Genomic DNA, 23,015 nt, shown 5'->3' on the forward strand with positions numbered 1-23,015 from the left:
TCCTTCCGAGGTAGGTAAAATGAGGACCCAGATTGTTGGGGGCAATTAAGCTGACTTTGTAATAATGCCGCTTGGAGGGGGTGTGAAAGCCCTAATAAGCAGGCATATACATAGAATGAAGGCTACTGCTAAGCTTGTAAGCCGCCCTGAGTCTTCGGAGAAGGGCGGGATATAAATGGAATTAAAATAAATAAAAATAAATAAATGATCATACTTGTTCATTTTTCCTTGGCCTCACCCACCTTTCAAAATAATCTTGATCTAAGTCAATTTGCTTCACAGCTGCACTTCTCAAACTGCTGATCCCTCTATTCCATACATAAGTACTGTAAACCAAGGCTTTTCAACCAGTGGTATGGGTACCACCTGTGGTACATTGGCACCTGGCAGGTGGTACATGACCATCCTAGAAAAGTGGTAGCGGGGGAGGGGAATGAGCTGAACCAGTGGCAGCACCGCACAAGCCTGAGCAAGATATGGCTGGAGCTGCAGGGCTGTCAGGGCTCAGAGGAAGCACCAGGATCAGCGCCAGGCTCCAGCTGAAGCTCGGCGCTTATCCTGGCACTTCCGCTGAGCCCAGAAGAAGCGCCAATCAGCTGGAATGTTACAGCATCTCCAGGGTCTTGTGATTTAAATTCAGATGCTTGGCAACTGATTCATATTTATGACGGTCACAGTGTCCCAGGGTCATGTGAAATGACCATAACCTGCTGCAATCATCCAGCAGATGGAGGGAATAAAAACCAAACACCCCCACCCCACCACCACTGCCAATCCTCAACAGAAATGCTGACAACAATGAAAACCTCTGACAAGAGGAAGAGTGCTGCCGGGCAGGCAGGCATCTTGCTCGGCTGTGTCTTGGGGGGCACTTTTTTAGTGCCATTGTAACTTGAAACAGTCACCAAGCAAACTGTTGTAAGTCGAGGACTACCTGTACTTCATCACTTTTTTCCCTTTTTTTTTTTTTTGGTCAAGCTTTTGACACCTTGCTAGGTGACTGGTGGTACTCGAATGTTGCCATATCCTAAAAGTGGTACAATGGGTGAAAAGGTTGAAAAGCCCTGCGTAAACAATATTTGGTAATCTCTTGTTATAGCCTTCCCCCACTTTGCTACCAGAAGGAATTCTGATGGAAATTCTGAAATTCGAGTTTCAACACAGAGAATAAATACCAAGTTGAAGAAGGCTAAACTTTCCTGTACATTTGATTTTCAATAATATTAAATGGTCAAGCTACTAAACTGTACAACAGACAATAAGTTTGAGGCAATGAAGATTCCCATAATATAAATTGTCAATTTTTGAATATTTTTATTTTAATATGCATAATTTAAATCATACTCTATTAAATTATGCCTATTAAATGCTATTCCTACCTTTCCCAGTTAAAATGAAAGCCTTACATAACTATCCATGCTGGATTAGGAGCCAATTATCTCAGTTCTCATAAAAAAAAATCTAACCATAGGCTGAAGTACTCACTTTTCAGAAAACCCCAGCTTGACTTGGTCCAACTCTACAGCATGGACATAACCTTTATAGAAGACAACTTGGGATTTTGGCTGCCCTTCAACCAAGTTCACAAACAGATGGTCACCTTTCAACACGGAAGGCCGGTTCTCTGCCACACCAGGTGCCTGGAACAAAGAATCAGACCAATTTGAAGTACAAACCTTTTAATTCTCCTGCCTGAGTAACGAAGCTCTTGAATAACAAATGAAATGCCTTGTTACAGACAGACAATTGCTTCTGATGGAGCAAATGAATTTAAATCATATGTATTTGCTATTTGCATTCACTGTGACATTTGGGTGGGTTGGGCAGGGAATATTCCTAACCTTCTCTTTCATCACAATTCATGCACAATTTTGGATTTAGAAGATGTAACATATTACGAGTGAGTGTTTAAATATGCCTAGTGTTTCCCCTTGATTTCTTTTTTTTTCCTCCTACAGTTTCAGCACTCTCTTCCCTCTCATTCTTTCCTTTCTCCTTATTCTCATCTACATGACTTAAACTTAATTTTCAACAGCTAGTGAGTATAAACAATATTGTATGTGCAATCTGATATTAGTTACCTGTACAATTTAGTATTGCAACTGTCATGCTTCACTCATAATGCTTGCAGCCATTTTTAAAGATCTAGCTTGAATAAGATACTTTAAGCACAGATACTAAAAAGCCCTTAATACCAAACAACTATTGAACTAAAAACAACAACTCTAAGACTCAAGGCCTAGGCTTAAATTTCTTTTGCCCTTATGCTATAATGGAGCATCACTGGTTTCTTAAGAGTAAGAAGCTGATGAATGAGTGCAATGTTATTGTAACAGAGCAGTTTGGTCTCAGGCCCTTCGCTTTTGACCTTGATCACTTTAGATTTCACATTTCCATGATGTCGGCTTAGAGCTCCAATTGAAGAATCTTTTTATCCATATGAAATACTTTTAACTTTTTACCACAATTGTTTTTGTTGGGTATTATCACTGATTGTACTGCTATAGAAACCAAATTGATGCTGAATTTAATAACAGCTGCAAGTCTTTTGGTAGCGCAATACTGGAAGAAGGAGGACCTGCCTACTATTGAAGAATGGACTTTGAAAGTTTCGAACTTGGCAGAAATGGCTAAAATCTCGGCATATGTGAAAGATCACTCGCAACAGAGATATATAGTGGAATGGAAAAGATGGATTGATTTTATTCAGAACAAATATGGGACTACAAAGTATCATTTAGCATTTGAATAGTTATTAGTTATTGTAATTAGGGGCTATATTATTTTTCTTTTCTATGGTTAAGGAGAGTTAAAAGTGTGATAGGGTTTAAAGAGTAATTATAGTAATTAGAATATTTTAGAGTAAGATTGTATGATGTAATACCCTGTATTTGGCTCTGGGAAGTCGGGGGTGGTGGTGTTGGAATGGGAGGGATGGGGAGAGGGGTGGGGTAGATGGGGTATATGTTTTAAAAATGTTTAAAATGAAATACTTTAACTTTTATGTACAGATCTTTGGGGGATGAAAAGGTGAATCTAAATTGTTTGAAAAGTGCTAGCAGTGGGATGTGGAGAAGGTAAGCGGGGGAGGGGGGAAGGGGAAGAGAGAGAGAGAGAGAGGAGAGGGAGAGAGAAAGATTGTGGGAAACAAGCAACTTTGATTTTCATTTTGTGGGAGACTGATCCTGTATTTTCTCTATTTTTTATTCTTTTTGATGTTCCTATTCCTTTCTTCCTATTTTTTTTCTTAAACTCACCCATAATTTTATAAGTATAATCCATTCACTCCGAACCACTCTCCCGTTTCTACCATATGATGTCTTACTACAAATCAGGAGCAACTAAGAATGGCAAGCAGATGAACTGAAGTTGAGCATCTATGCTCTACTACAGCATTCACAGAATAAGGATTTCTTCTAGACTCTTAGGTATAAGTCACTCACCTTCAGAACAAGGAGTCTCTTATCGTATTTGTCTATAAACATGCTAACATTCTGCATATCATATCGATGGATGTCCACCTCCATTTGGATCTCTTCCAAGTGAAGAAGCAGACAAAACTTCTCAGAATAATTGTCAAAGTTCAAGGGGGCTTCCAGACTGCTCCTGTTTGGAAGTATACGGTAGCATTCTAATCAAATTAAATCTGCTCACCCCTACCAGAATCACTTTTCTTTTCACCAGAGATGGGAGAGTTTATTATAATATTTGGGAGGGAGGGAGAGATAAAACCACAACATATGCCTACCTTAAAATATTCCCTACTTTATTTGGATGATCCTGGATAATTGTTGCTCCTTTCTGCACATGAATGCAGACAAATGAGCTATCTGAACTTCCTAATATTTGAAAAAAGGTAAAATATGGTACTAGCCCAAGACAAACCAATGCTGGTATTTAAAAAGAGCTGGTAGCTAGCTTCCAATGATTCTGAGCACTTGACAAGTAAAACCTCAAAAACGATAAAACAGTACACAATGAACAAGAATAAAAGATGACATAAACTGGGCAATAATAAAAGTGGACCCCCACTACCCAACAGCGTCTTGCTATTCCAAGAGATCGTAAAAGGATCAAAGATGGTCAGTCTGAACATACACAGCTATCTCTGAGGCTGCTCAGCTACTAGTTTCTAAGTAATTTAAAATCTCTTGTTGAGCAATGCTAATCCTTCTAAACATCTCAAATGTCTAAAACACCCAGAGATGTATATAAATATTAGCAACAATAAAATCAAAATGAAGAGATGAATATCCATTGTAAGGACTTGCTTTTACAAGGCGGGATACAAACACACAGGGATTTTTTTGGATAAGCAATCTTCTTCCACATTTGGAATTTCAAAGCAAGCTATAGGTGCTTCACCATACGGCTGTTCAAACTCTGCAAAACATTCTGAGATTGAATCATGAACCCACTCTAAACTCAGAACAGCCGCTGTTCCGATCTTACTGGAAGTGCTTTTGAATATGAAACAGGGTTCAAAACAGGAGCATTGTGACTTTATAACACTTCCAGTGAAAGTAGAAACTGTGATGAAATTTGTTTGATTTGTTTCAAAAATTCTACACGTTGCTGTATATCTAGCGTTTCCCATGAAAAGAAGAGGGGCATCCTTGTCCACAAAATAGCTGCTGTGATTAATGTATCGAAATATGAATGGATGTGTTTGTTCCTCCGCACATTACCTCCTCCCTCTCACCACAGCTCATTTTCATTTTTTTAAAAAAAACTGAAGGACCTGTTGCCAAGCACAGTATCATTTGCAGTTCCTCCCATTTTTATTTTCTAAAAATATCTTGATTTGCAGTATGATGACTTTTTCATTTCCATTAAGAGTTGGAAGGCACTTCAGAGGCCCAAACCCCTGCAGGTTTGCGCAGGTTCTGCTAAAGCATTTCAGCCAGGTGGTTATCCAGTCACTCTTTGAAGATCTCCGGCCTTAACCATTTTATCAGCTGCTTCACACTGGTGGGTTACATTCAACTACACTCATACACATATTCCTTTCATGCTTCCTACCATAAAGCCAGACTGCTCCCAGTCTTTTTTTTTTTACCACCAGAAGCAGGAATTAGATTTCTTTCTGGTAAATTTTACTTTTCTGTTTCAACCCAATATTCAAGCCTAGCTATAACTTTTTCCTCTTAATTTTTTTCATTTTATCATCACACCACATAGCATAGACAAAGGTGCCTGTCTTCACAGACACATATTGCTCACGAGTGCCATATTAGCTATCGCTAGGCTAGTCTAAACCAGAAAACACAAGAAAAAATGATATTGAAGAACAAATATTTATGAAGGCACACATTACTTCCAACACGAGCCTTCTCTTATCAATCCTATTATATCCAATCAGAATAGTTAGTGGGGCGGGGCTGATATATCACAATTAATCTTGGTGGTCATTAAGCAGGAAGAGAAAAATTCATGACTTTTTTTACATTTATATACCCCATATTTCCACTGGGAGTTCAAGCCAACAAATATAAACGTTTTCCCTTATTGTATTCTCAAAACATGAACAAAGCTGTGAAAAACGAGGTCTGAATGATAGCAACTGGGCTAAACTCACCCTGAATTCATGGTCAAGCAAGGTTTCTGTCTAGGATTTGCTAGTTATAACTGCATACTTTAATTATTGCATCAATATGCTGTAGTAACATGATGGGTAGATCTCTCTTCCTTAAGACAAAGAGGTGGGTGGAAAGTGAAGAGAATGACAATTTCTTACTTAGTAGGAACTCACCGTAGATGGGCAACCTTGTCATTGGTACTATCACCACCTTCATTCAAGGGTACAATCAAATCCTTCAGATCACTTGGGTACTTGTACTGATCCAAAGGTTTATGTTCCAATTCGAAGCTCAAAGAGCTAAAAACACAAGACAAGCATCAAGTTGCATGATTTAAGATGTTAACCAGAGATACTCATAACAAGGAAAAAAAATTCCAACTGTTTTCTGATAGACATGGGTTCCTCTTTCTATTATAGTAATGGATATCAATGGACTATGTTTTTACAGCTTAGTTTTTACATCATATCGGCTTTCGATACCATCGACCATGGTATCTTGCTGCGGCGTCTCAGGGGACTGGGAGTGGGAGGCACGGTTCTTCAGTGGTTCTCCTCCTATCTCCTGGGACGTTCGCAGTCGGTGTTGACGGGGGGGCAGAGGTCGACCGCGAGGCCTCTCGCTTGTGGAGTCCCTCAGGGGTCGGTCCTCTCGCCCCTTCTGTTCAACATCTACATGAAACCGCTGGGTGAGATCATTCGTGGTTTTGGAGTTGGGTATCATCAGTATGCTGATGATACCCAACTTTTCATTTCGACCCCAAACCACCCCAGTGATGCCCTCGACGTGATGTCCCGGTGCCTGGAGGCGGTCCGGGTCTGGATGGGGAGGAACAGGCTTCGTCTCAACCCCGACAAGACGGAGTGGCTGTGCGTACCGGCATCCCGGGATATTCAGGATATCCCACCCCTCATTATGGGGGGTGAGTCATTACCTCCTGTAGATAGGGCTCGCAACTTGGGAGTCCTCCTAGATTCACAGCTCTCTTTAGAAGACCATATTGTAGCTGTAACTAGGGGGGCGTTCGCCCAGGTTCGCCTGGTGCACCAGTTGCGGCCCTATCTAGACCGGGATGCCTTGCGCACGGTCACTCATGCGCTCGTGACCTCTCGTCTTGATTACTGCAACGCTCTCTACATGGGGCTACCCTTGAAGACCACTCGGAGGCTCCAGCTGGCACAGAATGCAGCCGCGAGAGTTGTGTCGGGGGTCTCCCGATACTCCCGTGTTACACCTTTGCTCCGCGAGCTGCATTGGTTGCCAGTTGTCTTCCGGGTGAGGTTCAAGGTGTTGGTAATGACCTACAAAGCCCTCCATGGCATGGGTCCAGAATACCTTGGGGAGCACCTGCAGCCGGCGTCAACTTCCCTCCGCCCAGTACGCTCCCACAGAGGGCCTCCTCAGGGTGCCGCCGGTCAAAGAATGCCGACTGGTGGCCCCCAGGGGGAGAGCGTTCTCTGTGGGTGCACCGGACTTATGGAACCATCTTCCGGTAGAGCTCCGGATGGCGCCCGACCTCCGCTCCTTCCGGCGCGACCTTAAAACCCATCTCTTTAAGGAAGCGGGCCTGGCCTGATGGGATGGGGTGGGTTTGTTATTATGACTTTAATTTTAAATTTGTACTATGGGCATTGTTTAATCATGTTTTAATAATTTTAACTTTTGTATCTGTTTTTTACGTATTGCCCTGTTAACCGCCCTGAGTCTCTTGAGAGAAGGGCGGTATATAAATTAAATAAATAAATAAATAAATAAATTTTGATGACAAAATATTAAAAAAACATGGATACTTTATCCTTTTCCTCATCTTCAAGCTACCTCGCCCAAACAGGGGGAAAAAATTGTGCCCTCTGCTGATGTTACTGAATCTTTGCCATTCTCCTGTGTCTTTGGGCACTGGAGATAAAAAAAAATTAAAAGTTAAAAGTGGTTTCCTCTTCAAACATTGTTCATCTTTACCTAAAAATTTAATAAAGGCCATCCCAGATTATCAGAACATACCATTAGAAGGAAAATGTGTGACTTCTGGTTTGATATTGTGGCAGAACGGGTGCAGACAGATGGGACTCTGTCTTCCGTGTTTGATTTCGCCCCACTGGGGACCCTGGAAAGGGTCAAAAGTCACCCCATAGAGGTGACAAGCAAAAGGGGACCCTTATTTGATTGCGGGAGGGTGGCAGCCCTTCCATTTGATCCGAGGAAACCCTCCAAACCGGTGGGGGAAAGACTGGCTACATTCATGTAGCCAGTTGGAAGCTGCTGACAGCCGAAGCAAACAAGCACCGACGAGCAAACTATCAGCAACGTGGATGAAACTGGGTGAGACCTTATCCTCTCTTTATGACTCTAAGACTTCTTCCTGAAAAAATTACCCAAAGCACCCTCCCCGATGAGAGGGAAGGGGAACTTTTACCTCATTCCCTCAGGAAAAGAGAATTTTTTTGGAGAAAGAGAAAACTACAAGATTAATTTGGAACTAATATATTTACATGGCATTGAAATTTGGGGACTAAAAGTGCTTTTTGAGACTTTCTTTTAAAAAAAAAAGAGAGATTTGGAGTTTGGATCTAAAAAACTGGGGGGAAAAGGCGCTAATGACATCTAGTGGTGAACTATGGCACTATAATTTGTTATGCCTAAAGGAAACTTGGCTTGAAGCCCAGATTTAGATAAGACTATTGCTGTTCTTGGAAGCTTTCACTTTTCAGACTGCAGCTGAGAAAAAGGAAAACATTTCAGCTGCTTATCAGCGTGGCAGAGACACTGAACTATTTTGAAAGCAGCCTGCCTGAACTACGAATATAAATATTCACTGACTTTTAGAGCTATGTTGTGGAACTATTTCCCTGCAGAAGAAACACACATCACTACCTAAGATGATGGAATATTTTGGATTACAAATCTTTGATTGAAGAACAGTTGTTATGGTAAAAAACCATCTCTAACACCTGTCCCAAAGACTTCAGTTTGATGTATGGTTGAATATGGTTGAAGACCAGAAAGAAATTTTCGCCACGCTGAAATCAATACAAGAGACTATTGCTTTAGCCCAAGGTGAAACTAGAAATAATACAAAGGAGATAAAAGAACAATTTTCTAATCTAAACCTACAAACCCAGAACATGTCTATAAAGAAGGAACTAGCAACACAGAAAATAGAAGGAAAACTAGAGCAACTAGATCCTAAGATGGAGGAACTAAAGGAAGGAACCAATTGACAGATTCAGACAACTGAAGAACTAGAGGATGGAATGATAATATCAGAAATGGAAAAGATATTTTACCAATCAAGAATTCAGAATACATTTGAGGAAAAAGAAAAAGAACTGACTGAATGGAAGATAAAGCTGTTAGGAGAATTGTGGGGAATTCGAGAAGGAGGGAGGCGGTTTAATGAATATGAATGGATTCCTTCTTCCAAAAATATCGTACACAAATGGTCCTTCTTATTCCAAACAACATATACAAAAACAGAGGAAAAATTACTTGATGATTCAAATGCATTGACTTGAAAGTTAGTTGGCAAAGGAAGAAAGCTAGAGTAAGACTGAAGAAAATAGAGGTTTTGATCTGCTAGAAGGGATACTATATTATTAACTGGATGTTTGAATATGGTAGAGAATAGATAATTACTAGAAATAGAAGTATTACTATAGCTGAAAAGATAAGAATTTAGGTATGAGAAGGGGAAAAGGAAAATGTTATAAAGTTTGAATAAGGGAAGCTTTTGGTTACCCAAATATAACTCACTTGGAAATTATAAACAACAAAGACATTTTGAATACTGATGGGGGAAAAAAGCGAAAACAGGATGCTGATTGAATGTATGGATATTAAGTGCAAATGCAATTAAGCTATGTTTTGGTTAGAAAAGTTATCTAAAACTGACATTATTGATATTATGAGAAAAATGTAACAAAGATGATTATATTTAGTTGTATATTTACTAATAACAATAAGAATTGTATTTGCTAGTGAGGGAAAACAGGTACTACCGGAAGAAGAAACATTTGATGGTGAAATATTGACTGTAGAAGTTAACACATACCACTGAATTACTAATGGACCCAGACAACATGTTGTTTATTAAGTATTTGATTGTAAAACTAGAAAATTAATAAAATATTTACAAAAAAAGGAAAATATGAGAAATAGTCACCTCCCCACTGTGGAAAATGAAAATATTGTTCTTCTATGCAAGGTTTAGTTTTGAACTAAATCAGGCCTCATGGAAAAAGTATTGAACCAAGTCTGTGCTATTCTTAATTTTGCAGTTTTCAATTTGTACTTAATATGATTTTGCTAAGCTTGCTTGTTTTAAATATATTTAGAACATAAGGACTCGAACAATAAGAAATAGGGAACTGAAAGTAGCTGATGGATACGGGTTCCAATGTACACGAGTATGTGGAAAGATATGTTCAGCACAAAGTGTAAGATTGCTGACCATCTGTCTATAATCTTAGGATGGGAAAAAGGTATAAAAAGTTGGGACCGGACCTGATTGATTTGCCATTGGCCAATAGCTGTCCTTATTGGAACTGCTATGTCACTGGACCTCATTGCAATGGGTTTTTAACTTAGGTGATGTTTATGTGTGTGTTCCAAATATTGCTGAAATAAACCTCTGAATCTTAAAGTAAGAAGTATTGCTTTGTGTTGTTGTCTCGTTTTTTTCATTGGGTTTTTCCATGACACTACTTCCGATATTAGTTCCACCAATATCCAGTATTAATTTGCACATATGATTTACATATAAGAATTACCATAATACAAATGGGAAAAAATTGGTCTCTTTAAGTGCAAATAAATTATTATAATTGTATCCTTGCTATTTTAATTTATAAAATTTTGATTAACTATTTAATATAATTAGTTTACATTGCATGCAAATTAATCTTGGCTGCAAGATAGGACTAAAAAAGCAATCAACACATAACTTTTGAAAAAAAAATCATTTGGTATATATTCATAACACTGCAGAATATTTTCCTGCTCTTATGTTAGTACACACTAGATATCCTTAGTCAGTTCCTGTGTAGCTGGGATATTAACAACTAATTTCAAATAAGGCTTAGGAGAATAAAAATGAAAAAGATTGAAACTCTCAAAGTTTCATAAATATAACAAACAGTAATTAATCGTTTTGGCTGCATCCTATTTAGCTCCAGTCTTTATGAGAGGACTTGGGGTCCAGTCTTTATCTCAAAATTTATTTAGCACTGACAGAGTGTTAATGATATAGAAAATTAAAATGGTATGGCTAATCCTGGTATGGCTAATGAAACCATGGTTGACAGAATATAGTATACTCTGCCCACTGCCAGGAGTTTGATCCTGAAGGGATTCATTGATTCAGCCTTCTATTCTTCCAAGGTCAGTAAAATGGGGACCCATATTGTTGGGGGCAATATACTTACACTGTAAACTGTTCAGAGTGCTGTAAAGCACTATGCGTCAGTATATGTCTAAGTGCTATTGCTAGTCCATGTAGCCAACTGCATCAATTGGAAAAGACACAGAAAAAAGAAAATCCCAAAACAAAGGACTGCAAAATCGATGAGCAAAACATAGTTATATGGCAAGAGGGGGGAAAATTCAGAAAAAGGAGTTGGGAGAAAATATATGATAACGAGACAATATGTCCAGGAAAAACAAGAGGAAGAGTAAAGGGAGAAAATTAGCAGAGAATCCTCACGTACTTGTTTGGTGGAAAGCCATCTTCTATAGATCTGAACTGTGGTATGTGTAGTTTGACTTGATAAGGCTGATAAGGTGATGAGGGACCAAGTTGTTGTGCTAACTTAGTATTGGCAACAGCCTGCACAAAACGTCCAATGCTGAATTCCCCAGTCTGTTCACTGGTGAAATTAAACTCCATGGTAACTTCGAAGAAGCCATAGTCCGGTACCTGACACATGATTGGGATTGCATGGACTGATCCTAAAGACAAGGAAACCTTTTTTTCATTTACAAAACAGCAAGGAAGAGGACTCTTTTCTAACACTAGATTTGAAATTAAGAACATGGAATTTCCAGGATATACAATATATATTCTCTAAAGTTTGCAGCAAATCTTTTTTATATTTATCTCATTAATTAGGTTAATGATAAAAGATGCTTCTTTCTAGTATTGCATTTTCCCAAACCTACATTAAAAAACCTTAAGTTTCAGTAGGAATAAGAAATTAAGCACAACCCATTTTTCAATTGTGCTTCAAAAACCTAACAAATTGGAAAATAAGTGTTTAATTCTTATGCACCTTGACCTGTAGAAACTTTGATAAATCTCATATGCTGTTATTTAGAAGTCTACAATGACATTATTCAGTTATGCATTAGCATGTCTAATTCAATCTCCCATTACTTTCAACAGATATACCTCCTGGAGTTTTGACTAATGCTTATTAGCATAATTGTCACAAAACAGTCCTAGCTACTGTAGTAACTGTGCAGACAAGAAATGAACAGTTTCACAATCTCTTACAGGAACCTGTACATTAGTTCTTTAGTCCTCGTGCATTTCTTTCTGATGGTTCATGAATTATCGATGCATGGTGTCATATACAATAGTGCACATATTGCTGGGTAGTGTGGTTCAGATTAAGCTAAAATATGAGAAATTATTTATTATTCTCAATCCAAGTAAAACAGCATTTCCCTCCAAGCATTTGTGTTAATTTCCTTTTTAATCAATGGTCCCCAAATCTAATATACTGCTGAAAGTGAGCCACAGCCTCAAATGTATGTAAGTTGGTTAGAGAAAATGATTCCACATTTACATATCATCTACAGCCAATGCTTGGAAACAATTTAGATTACCATTTTATCTCTGGAAAAATCATTAATGATAAATCCATTTAAATAAATGATAAATCCATTTAAATCCTTCAGTCTTCTTAGATGGAATATCTGATACTACACTACTTCAATTTAGGACCCGTTCAAGTGTACACATTCAACATTTTCTTCACGTCTCAAGATCAGTATAAATTTCTAGTTAAGAAAGACTTAGGTATGGATGGTTTCTATCTTTTTTTGTTTTGTTTTGCACCAGATCTGTTAATTTTTATTGGAAAATATTTGGAGAAAAAATATACACAAGTTCATTAGGTCTGCATTAATGGTAGGCTTCACCCTTGGACTTTTATCAAGGCACAAATCTTTCGCATGTATTCCTAAGCATTTTGCGTTAGGTTTTAAAAGCTCATGTTGCAGAAGGAGACTTCTGGCAGTATTTATTTTTTGCAAATGCTTAATTGTTCTGTAATGGTTTTACAATGATTCATGTCAACTCTTTCAAGGGCTCTAGCAATGTTTCAACAAAAGTAAACACGTATTACCTGGTGGCAGTTTCACAGGCAAAGATTGTTTAGATACTACAAAGATGAATTCACAACGTTTCCTCAGTCTGTACCTTTCCAGCATAATTTCGTTTGTTCCACAATTCTTCACCTCAATTTTAATAGTCATACACTGTTTTGGAGAAATGTTGAATCGGATTTTACCATATGGTAAATCATGCTCTGAAGTAATTTTCACGTCGTTCTTACTGGCCACAAATTTTGACCTGCAATAAAGAGACTGAGGAATCAGAGTTCGCACAACTTCTAATACCACGTGCACACATTCAGGATTACGTTTAATTGCTCCATGGTAAAGGTTTTACATTTTCAGAAGATCTAAATAATACCAAAATAGCTACTCTAGAACAGAAAATAAAAATATTAAGAAAATTAAATTTCAGGATTTATTTTTTTTAAATAAAAACCTAACTGTCATCATCTTCAAGGTGGCATGGTATCAGCAAGATGACAGTGATAAGAGCTGTAAAGCTATAATTTAAACCACGGGTGTCAAACTCCTGGGTCGGACGTGTCATCTGGAAGCCACGCCCACCCCATTGCCAGCAATAGCAAAACTGTCCCAATACATTGTGCGATGTCATGTGATGTCGTTTGACATGTCTGATTTAAAGGGACATATAAACATGTGACTTAGAGTAAATGGACTCGTTTATTCATGTTTGGATAAAAGTGGGTACTCCCATAAGGATGGAAGAACCCCAAATGCACACTCAAGCAAGTATATATAGGTTTCTTAGTTTCACTTGGTTACATAAGCAGGAAACACAGCTCGTAGTAGATAAGGAAAGAAGTTACAACAATACTTGTTTACACATCTATTGGCAATGAACAAAAAAAGGTCAATCAATTCCAACTTCCAATTCTGCGAAATTGGGATTGACTGACCTTTCCACCACCCCACAAACTTCTTTTCTTTCCTTGCAAGTGGCGGCGGATCGCGAAGGAGAAACGAGGACATCTGGGCGGTGGTGTGGCAAGTTCTCCAGCTCCAAGGGGAAGGGGCAGCCGCTTCACCACCCTCCCTCCCCAAGCCTCCAGCGCTCCACCTGCCACTTTGCTTGGCCTGGCCACTGACCAGCATGGCCGCTCCGGGGCCGCAGGGGCTGGCCTGGCACCAGAAGGGCACATGGAGTAAAAGGGATGTAAGCCTTAGCACAGGTATATGATATCTCAGGACAAATCAAATTGTACACACTTTCTCTGTGATAGAAGAATCAACAAAGAATGCTTACTTCTGTAAATTCATAGCATCCACACAAAAACAGGCTGAATCTGCTTTTCTGTACTAAGTTCCATGTCCCCTATAAAACATCTATAAGTATAAGATAGGGTGGACCAGAACAGTTGATGGCTCATTGTGAAAATTTCCATGATTTTTTTTAGATAAAATTGAATAAATCGATTATCATGGTGTTGTGATTTTCAGAAACAAATTGAAAAAAAAATGGGAACCCTGCCTAGGATTATATGAATATGGGGTACATTTCGATAAATATCTCGTACAGGTTCCAAGAAAGGATACCACATAGATGCAAATCCACGCATATGGTGTACAAAGATCATGATGACCAATCAAACTCTACAACTAAAAATAGTTTTTTTAAAAAAATATATGGAAGATACATACATGAATGTATGTTCCTCCCAAAGCAGAGGTGAAGTGAGGCTCAAAAAGTTTGGGCATTTAATGAGCAGTAATATTTGGGGTGTAATTAGCATCTTGGCCTTTAAAAATGTAAAGAAAAATATCCAGACAAAATAAAGTTCTGCTATTTTCTCTGCTTAATAGGGTTTTTTCCTGGCATTTATAAGAGTTGGAGCATTCTTTTCTTAAATAAATCTTAGAATTCAAAACTTTAAAAATAATTCCAAGGCTCAAACTTTTCATTTACAACATAGGACAAAACATTCTGAGAATACATAAAAAGTTAAGTCCCCTTAAGTTTTGCTCCCATAGTTACACCATCCAATTTTGCATTACATACCTGCGCTTAACACGTGCTCCAGGGGGAAGTGGATTATTGCATGTGTTTTTATCTTGGGTAGAGTCATCTTCAGCTCCAGCATCAGCTTTTGGTCTCCAATACTGATCAATAAGCTTTTGTTTCTTCTTTCCCTATAGAGAAGCAAAAAAGAAATAGAAAAATGGTTTCCAACAAATTGTAGACTATTGGAAAAATATACACAGAAAGTAGTTCACTACTTAATCTGAAACAAATAATAACACTCATCAAATTCAAAGGGACGTTTATCATGTAAATTTTACCATTTAGAAATATTTTCAATAAAAAACTGGTTCTAAATCTATACAATAATTTTAATAGTTTTGATATGGTCCAGGGGTAGGCAAATTCGGCTCTTTTATGACTCATGGACTTCAACTCCCAGAATTCCTGAGTCAGCTATGCTACATTCTAAAACTGCTAAAACAGGGCTAGTCCAGAATCTATGCCATGAAATTGTCCAAGATGAACCCCACCAGGTGAATCTTATCCACTGATCCTACCACTTTTTTTTGACATCCCAGAATCATATTTCAGTAGTACTGAGATTAATAATACAGGCAGTCTTCAAATTACGATAGCAATTGGGATTATAATTGTGAGTCCCTAAATGATGTGGTCATAAAGCATGCTGTCATATAAATGTGTTGCTTAGTGACAACAGTTATGATTACCATTGTTAAGTGAAGATCATGCTGGTTGTTAAATGAGGACCACAAGTGGCTGTGACTCCTGACTTCTTGTCAGTTTCCCCAATGACTTTGCTTATGGGAAGCTAGAAGGGAATCAGAATGGGACAAGTCACAGCAGCCAACTCGCCACAGTGAACTCTCCATGGTCAACTTGCTGCAGGACAACTTGCTTCAGGATAATTCAACAATTCAATTATTTAAAATAATTAAAACTTTTTAAAATTCTATTTAATTTTGACCTTCCTTTGGTATCCTTTCTTTAATGATTCTAATTCCGCTATTTCTTCAATATTAATGTAATTCTTGTCCTGTGGCAAGGTGTCCCATGGTGAATTGGCCACAGTGAGTTGGTCACAGCATGTTAGCTATAGTGAGTTGTTGTGGACCCATAGGAAATGTCAGAAATTGTGATCAAATGACAAGAGCTCCCTGTGTTGTTGTAATCCTAAACTGAGCATCTGGATCACAATCATGTAACCATGAGGATGCTGCAAGCAAGAGTTACAAGGATGGTCATAAGTCCCCCTCATTCAGTGCTCTTGCAGGTTTGAACAGTTGCTGAAGGAGTGGTTGTAATTTGAGTACTACCTATAATGACCACCAGTATAAATAAATTGCAAAAAGATTACAAATCAACAAACTAGATTTGTTTCTTTCCATGATGATATTATATCTAAAGAACCTTATTTTAATGCCTTGGAAGCCATAAGGATCCATTAAGCCCAGTTGTTCAACATCAACTATCAAAGAATGATGCAGAAAGTCAAATGAACCTTCTTACCTGAAACAAATTCACGTAATCACCATAGACAAAAGCACGGTTTGACATCCGTAGCACATAGAGCACATTGGAAAAGTTGGGTCTTTTTATATTATCTCTGTCAGACAATAGAATATAATTTTTATTCAACTACTAAACATGTGCATTAGTTGACTACTCACACATACACAAATCCCTTCTCACACTTATGGTGTTCTGGGTACTCCTCAATCTCGTTTCCTCTACTCCAAGGGTGTCAAACTGCTGGCCCGCGGGCTGCACGCATCATGCAGAAGCCGCAGCCACCATATTGCTGGCAATGGCAAAACTGTCCTGATACGTTGTGCGACGTCACGTGATGTCGCGAATTTGACATGTCTGCTCTACTGCTTAAGAGAAAGATCAGAAGCAATTTCTTAACCTAAACAGTCCACAATACCAAAAATATAATACAGAAATATAACTGAACAAACAGGCAATTCTATTTGTTTGCTCCTGCCAACCATATAGCCAACCAATCACAGAACAAAGTATCAGAAAAATAAATGAGAAATGAAGGCCACTTAGAATATAAAAGAATATAAAGCTGTATTTCCTTCAGGGCTAGCATACTGCTTATGAATAAAATTAATTTAAGAGGCTCAAAGACTTAGTGGATCCTGAAAGCTAAAGCTACTGTCATTTAGAATTACAGGAAAGGAACAGCACTACATAGGAAGAAGCAAGTTAAAACTCAACATAGTTTTTTTCCCCAAAGTTATCATATGTATCTACTGTATATGTGTGCATATGTGTCTGTAGTTCAATCCATCAGAATAAAGTTGGAAGGGATATTGGAGGTCTTCTGATCCAACCCCCTGCTCAGGTAGGAGACCCTATACTAGTGGTCTTCAAAATTGGCCCTTTTATGACTTGTGGACTTCAGCTCCTAGAATTCCTCAGCCAGGCTGTTCCACTGGTTAATTATTCTCACTGTTAGAGAGTTTTCTCTTTAATTCCACGTTGCTTTTCTCCTTGATTAGTTTCCATCAGTTGCTTGTCTTGCTTTCTGGTGCTTTGGAAAATAAGTTGATCTCCTTATCTTTGTGGCAGCCCCTCAAATACTGGAATACTCTGTCATGTCACCCCCAGTCCTTCTTTTCTCTAGACTACTCATACTCAATTCCTGCAACCGTTCTTATCTTTTAGTCTCCAGACCCCTTTTTGGCTACATACAAACAAATTTAAAGGATATATACATGCATTTCATATAGCCCCTTCAATTTATTAATTGATACTGCAAGTACTAACTAGCTGGTACAAAAAGTTAATCCTGATTTACATAAGGAATATGGATCGATATGAAGAATATTGTTCAATAAACATTGCTTTGGAATAAATAATGGAGGCAAAGCTTTTTCCATTTTTTTTAGTAAAACCAAACTTTGGAGAGATAAGTTCAAAAGTAAATGGAAGCAGAAAAACACTTAAATTTTATTATGTTAAACGAGTCACTTTGTTAAGGAGATGGCCAGCATAGAAATTTAATAAATAATAACTATTAATGTTACACCACATTTAACATCACAATTCAATGGCAAACTTTTAGGGGGATGTAGCCAAGGATACTAGAGGCTTAGGTAACCTTGATATAGCTTGATATTTATCAGTACTATAATAGGAAAACTATATAATTTCAACTAGAATGCTTGAATTCTAGCAACAAATATTTTCTATTTAATTGTGAGGCCTATTTCAATGACATATTGTAATCTGTCATTGTCTTTGGGATATCAAATACTCCACATACTCATAAGCATAAAATCCAAGGATCAGCAGTAGCAGCTTATGGGGTGAGGGCCAAGGTTTGAAGCGTACGTAAGAATACATTACTGTGATAAATATTGCAAATATTTATTGTATATACCTGCATAAGCACACAGACAGTTTTTGAGCAGCTCAATTCTCTTGGATATGTTCTAGCTTCCTTTTTTAAGAGGGGCTTTGTTATTATTCTTGGAAATCTCAGGATTTTGCATAATTAAGTTTCAAACCATTCTTTCTGCCATGGCACAAATAAAAAGCTATGTTCTGGATTTACAGCATCGAGGAAGGGCAAGCACATTTTTCTAACAGGAAGGAAAGTGTTAGCCTCCTTCTTTCAAATGTGGCTCCAATAAGAATCTCCCACCTTAGTTTTTAAAAAATAATTTATTTTTTTATAAATGCATTTAACATGAGACAGAAACTTGGATTACTAAATTACAAAACCCAAAGGAATATGTTTACAATTTGACTTTCTTTTTGCAGTATCTCAGATTTAACTGTAGTTTAAATTTCAGTTTTATTTGTCCTATTATAAAAAAAACCCACATCTCCAGTTAAAATTTCATTTGCTACATAAATGTCAAACTTCTACAGTAACCAAAAATATTTGAACTGATAAAGTTCAGTGTAGAAAATTCAATACTCTCCCACTTCAGGATCATAAACCTAGCTTTCCAATCTTAGAAATGCACAAATTTCTTATGTATACATGTTTTGCTTTCTATTCTCCTGAAGTGGATTTTATACTGCAAATGACTCTTGGCTGTACTGTATTTGTTTTCTATTTATTAACCTCTGTTTGTAGTTTACAGAGAGGTAAGTTACTAGACCTGTTATTGACATTGCAAACATAAAAAATTTAAAATTGTGTTCATGATCATCACGCCCTGTTTGTAACAAAATGTTTAACATTTTAAAATCATTTTTTTAAAAAATTGCCCATGATGTTACGATTAATGAATCCAGTAAATATTCATTAATGGCTGTGAAATAATTTAAGACAAACTCTAACTGAACTGCTGTTTTAGAGTGTAAGAGATTGTTCAGTGGTTAAGAGTATTGCTAGACGCAAACAACTGGGAAATGAGAGACATCCTAGTTGGCTTATCAAACAGATTCGTAGCCCATTATAAAACACAGCCTGGGGAAAAGAAATGCAAAACCTTCAAGAATACCTTGTTAATAAATTCAGCCATAAAGGACTAGACTACCGTACTGTACCGTATTCCTATATCGATTTTTAAGATTTTGAATTCTGACCAGTAATTCCTAACTTTAAATTTCATTAATGAAAGGCCTTATGAATCTTGCTTCCTTGATTATGGTCTGCAGTTAAGGAGCTTGATACACAACCTATTTTGTTTAGCAGTAGATGAGAGTGTACCTGTTGCATAGCTGTAAAAAAATATCTAGCACCAAGTCCAAATCAAGATGAAAAATATTTTGACAACCTAGCCCTATATCATTTAGGCTAAAATTATTCAGAAAAAAATTAACAAATATAAATCTTGGGGGAGGTTTGGGGTATGTCTCTGTGAATGGGCTTAGGCGCACATATCTTCAATGAGTCTTGGCTTCTTGTGACTGCTTGGATGAGTACCAGTAGCTTTTCTGGTGAGATTTTTGGAAATAGTTTGTTATTGAGAAACTTAAGGACTGAGGCAAGATACAAAACATTAAAGGCATACCACAGAATGGGGGAGTTTACCTCAGCAATGCAATCACAAGCTGCCTGCAGGAAGCCTACAAGCTAGTCTTCTGATTTCTGAACAGTACCTTAACTACTACAGCAAACAGGTTCCTACTTCATTAATGTAGTAAATAAACAAAATGGAGACTGCACCTTTCTCCATTTTTTTAGATGTGACTAAGATCAAACCCAGTTTCAAATCTTTTCTTTTTCCCCTTGGGAAAAATGTGCAGCAAGTTGCAAAGCCAGGCAGAAATCCAAGTTATAGTGATGAAATAAGTGGACAGTTGGGGACTGGCCGGACAACAGCAGTATAAGTGGCAGAATCTCTTCCTGTTACCAGTTCTCCAAAAAAAAAAAATCTCTATATTCCAGAATGGTGGGGAAAATTAGTCCACAGCTTCTTCAAGGGTCTTAAAATAATTGCTCTTGAAAAACTGTTTGCAATCTGTTACGTTAACTAATTTTACAAATCACAGATTGTTTGATTGCCATTGTTTTTACTTTGTCTTCCTTCTTTGTGGAAGGATGATTTTTGAACTGATTTAACAAAGGCGTAAAAGATTTCTTTCAATTGCTAGAAGAAAAGTCTTCGTCGTGGTTCCTCCAAGCGGGGAATAAACATGGCAATTGCTTTGGGAAGAAGGTTGTAATTTATTGCAGAAGAAAGTCAGACAGAAAGATGGATCCAACAGAAAAGAGCGAGAGAAGACAGTGACCACATGTGGGCAGTGAGTTTTTATACCCCCTGGACTCTATTGTCTGGAGTTATTTCCTGTTTCAAGCTTTGTATTTCCTTGGTCAGTATTCTGTCCTGAGCCTAGGTGTGCCCCTCCAGGATTCTTGCTGGTTGTCTGTCCCAGCCCACCTCCCTGGGGCCTGGGTATGTAGATTTTAGATGTCTGAGGTCTTCTTAGCTTCAACCTTCCTGAATGATTTACATCTGCATTTCTATAGAGTTGGTTTCTGCTTGGGGGAGGGAGACTTGGGGCTATTAAGAAAAACTGGGCATGCTTTTCTGCCTTTTTAACTTCTTTTTAGGAAATGTACTTTCCTGCCCTTTTAATATTTCCTTCTCTGGGGAGCTGACTTCCCACACCTTACAATAGAAATTCGAACAGCAAAACGAAGATTAAGAAAGAGTACCAAGGCCTCCACAGAGCCTCCTCATAAAAGTTACTTAAGGTATGGAAATTACATGTGTTTTAGTCTCCCCTCAACACCAGAACATACAGAACCGGAAGAGATACGTCTCAAAGTAGGCCTAATTCTTTGGGAATAAGTTCCTTCTAAGTGAATTGTCCAAATTTAATAAATCTTCTGTGCACAGAATCTTATACCTGTCTTTTTGTAACATCAAACCCATCTACTTTAACGGAAGTTAGTTAAGGATAAATCAGGTTTCTTGCCTTGAATGGTTAAAAATAAACAAAAAAAGACGGACAAAATGGCTGTAAGTCACCGAGGAAAGGTTTACTAGCCAAGGATACCCGAAGTGGCTTATCTAATGTCTAGTTCCAATAGAAACCTTCGAAAGCCAATTTGTTTAACTTTAAAGCAATCTACCAAACACGGTTGGGCTTCGCAGTCTGAATTAATTCCACTCAGATCTTCTGCAAAGACAACGCTTACTTTTAATTCTCCTTCCATACTGTTTCCTCCCCAGATCTTCGTTACTTTGCTCAAGGTTTCCTGCCTACCAAAAGTGTTTTCTGGGCTAGCATTTAATACTGAATGGAAAGCTGTTAGCTCCCTATCCTCCTACAGTAATCGCGGTCTTCCGCCCCTCATCACCTCATTTCCAGACGGCGCCCAGCGCCCATCAGATGCAGCGCCGGAATTAAGCGACGCCGGGGAAAAAACGGAGCCGGCGCCCCATGCAGTTCATGCCTTCGAGCTTACTGTTAAGGAGAAATAAGTTTAAACGCCCCTTCGGAGGAAAACGGGAGCCATTCCTACGAAAAAGCTAGTGGTCACATCACAGTGCTCTGCAGACCCATTTTTCAAGCGTTCGACCACCTACCGATACCGGAACTCCTGGTCGTACAGTGTCTTCAAGGCAACCCTGCTGTTCGTTTGCCGGTTGCCAGAATCCTGCAGGAACTGTACAAACTCCTCTCCGATCTCCCTCGTCTTCCAAAAGGAAAGTTTGGGCATGGTGATCGGTTTCGCGGGAGCTGCTTCACTTTCCTTCGCTTGAGCTCGTAAACGGAGGCGGCGGCGGGACCGTTTCCTCTCGCCTGGGGAAGTAAGTGCCTACCCTGAGCTCCTCCTCTTGAAAGCTCAAACTTGAAAGAGGAAGAAACGAAACTAAAAACACACCGGCCCCTCTGCCAATCCCTTTCGTTTTCCCTGAAGCTCCTCTCTGTTGGCCTTAGAAAAGAAAGATACGGAAGCCGGAACAGCTTTATCATCTGGTTTCGGTTTCGGTTTCCGTAAAGGAGGTACTTTCCCGTAGATACGACAGTTATAAATGTCACACATAAAATGAATCCTCATCATTATTACAGAGATTTCCGGAATTATTTCATTAGACAAATCGAAGGTGCGTCAATTGTTTTTGTGACTTTTTTTAATCACACCGAGGAGGGGATTCGGAATTTACGCCTTAGGCATCGAAATGATTATTTAATTAATTAATTTGTATCCCACCCTTGTTTTTACAAATGACTCCAGGCATTTGTTACTTTAGGCAACACACCTTCCTACTCCTATTTTCCCCACAACCGGAGGGACTAGATTTAGTGTCTCTCAGATCGGTAGAAACTGGTCTTTTATTGCATAACTTACCAATGTATAAGCCCAACATGCATCATTGCAATATAGTAAGTTATGTATTGCACAAAATACACTTTGCAGATTACAAATGGTGTCTCATATACATTTAATCATACATGTGGTATGATAGACTGCTACAATGTGATTATTTTTAAAAATAGCTTCAAGAGCTAATGGCTCTATTCAATGCTTTTCTAATTTTGATCCCTAAACTGAGCCTTTACATTTGTTTAGCTACTTACACATATCCTTCTGTGGGAAGTCAGCCCCCCAGAGAAGGAAATATTAAAAGGGCAGAAAAATATATTTCCTCAAAGGATCTCGAAGAGGCAGGAAAGCA

At 38.3% G+C, this 23,015-nt stretch overlaps 1 protein-coding gene across 7 annotated transcripts in view; it reads right to left on the reverse strand.

Moving 5' to 3' along the window:
- MOV10 (Mov10 RNA helicase) overlaps positions 1-22,106 on the reverse strand; it is a 45,145-nt gene extending 23,039 nt beyond the window's left edge. For 4 of the 7 annotated variants that reach the window (XR_014491961.1, XR_014491962.1, XR_014491963.1 and 1 more), the window contains exons 1-8: positions 21,921-22,104; positions 16,423-16,519; positions 14,932-15,062; positions 12,923-13,149; positions 11,282-11,522; positions 5,753-5,878; positions 3,444-3,606; positions 1,486-1,640 (exon numbers count right to left, since the gene is read on the reverse strand). Coding sequence is in view for 2 of the 7 variants with exons in the window: in XM_083358273.1 (XP_083214399.1) it covers positions 1,486-1,640; positions 3,444-3,606; positions 5,753-5,878; positions 11,282-11,522; positions 12,923-13,149; positions 14,932-15,062; positions 16,423-16,519; positions 21,921-22,054 (1,274 nt within the window). In the remaining 5 variants the exon portion in view is untranslated. Of the gene's footprint in view, positions 1-1,485; positions 1,641-3,443; positions 3,607-5,752; positions 5,879-11,281; positions 11,523-12,922; positions 13,150-14,931; positions 15,063-16,422; positions 16,520-16,583; positions 17,652-21,920 lie in introns of those variants that run through there. The other 3 variants (XR_014491965.1, XM_083358273.1, XM_083358274.1) reach the window with 3 other exon arrangements.
- Positions 22,107-23,015: the final 909 nt, after the last annotated feature.

This window comes from Vipera ursinii (genome assembly GCF_947247035.1).
Source record: "Vipera ursinii genome assembly, chromosome: 3".
NCBI lineage: Eukaryota > Metazoa > Chordata > Lepidosauria > Squamata > Viperidae > Vipera > Vipera ursinii.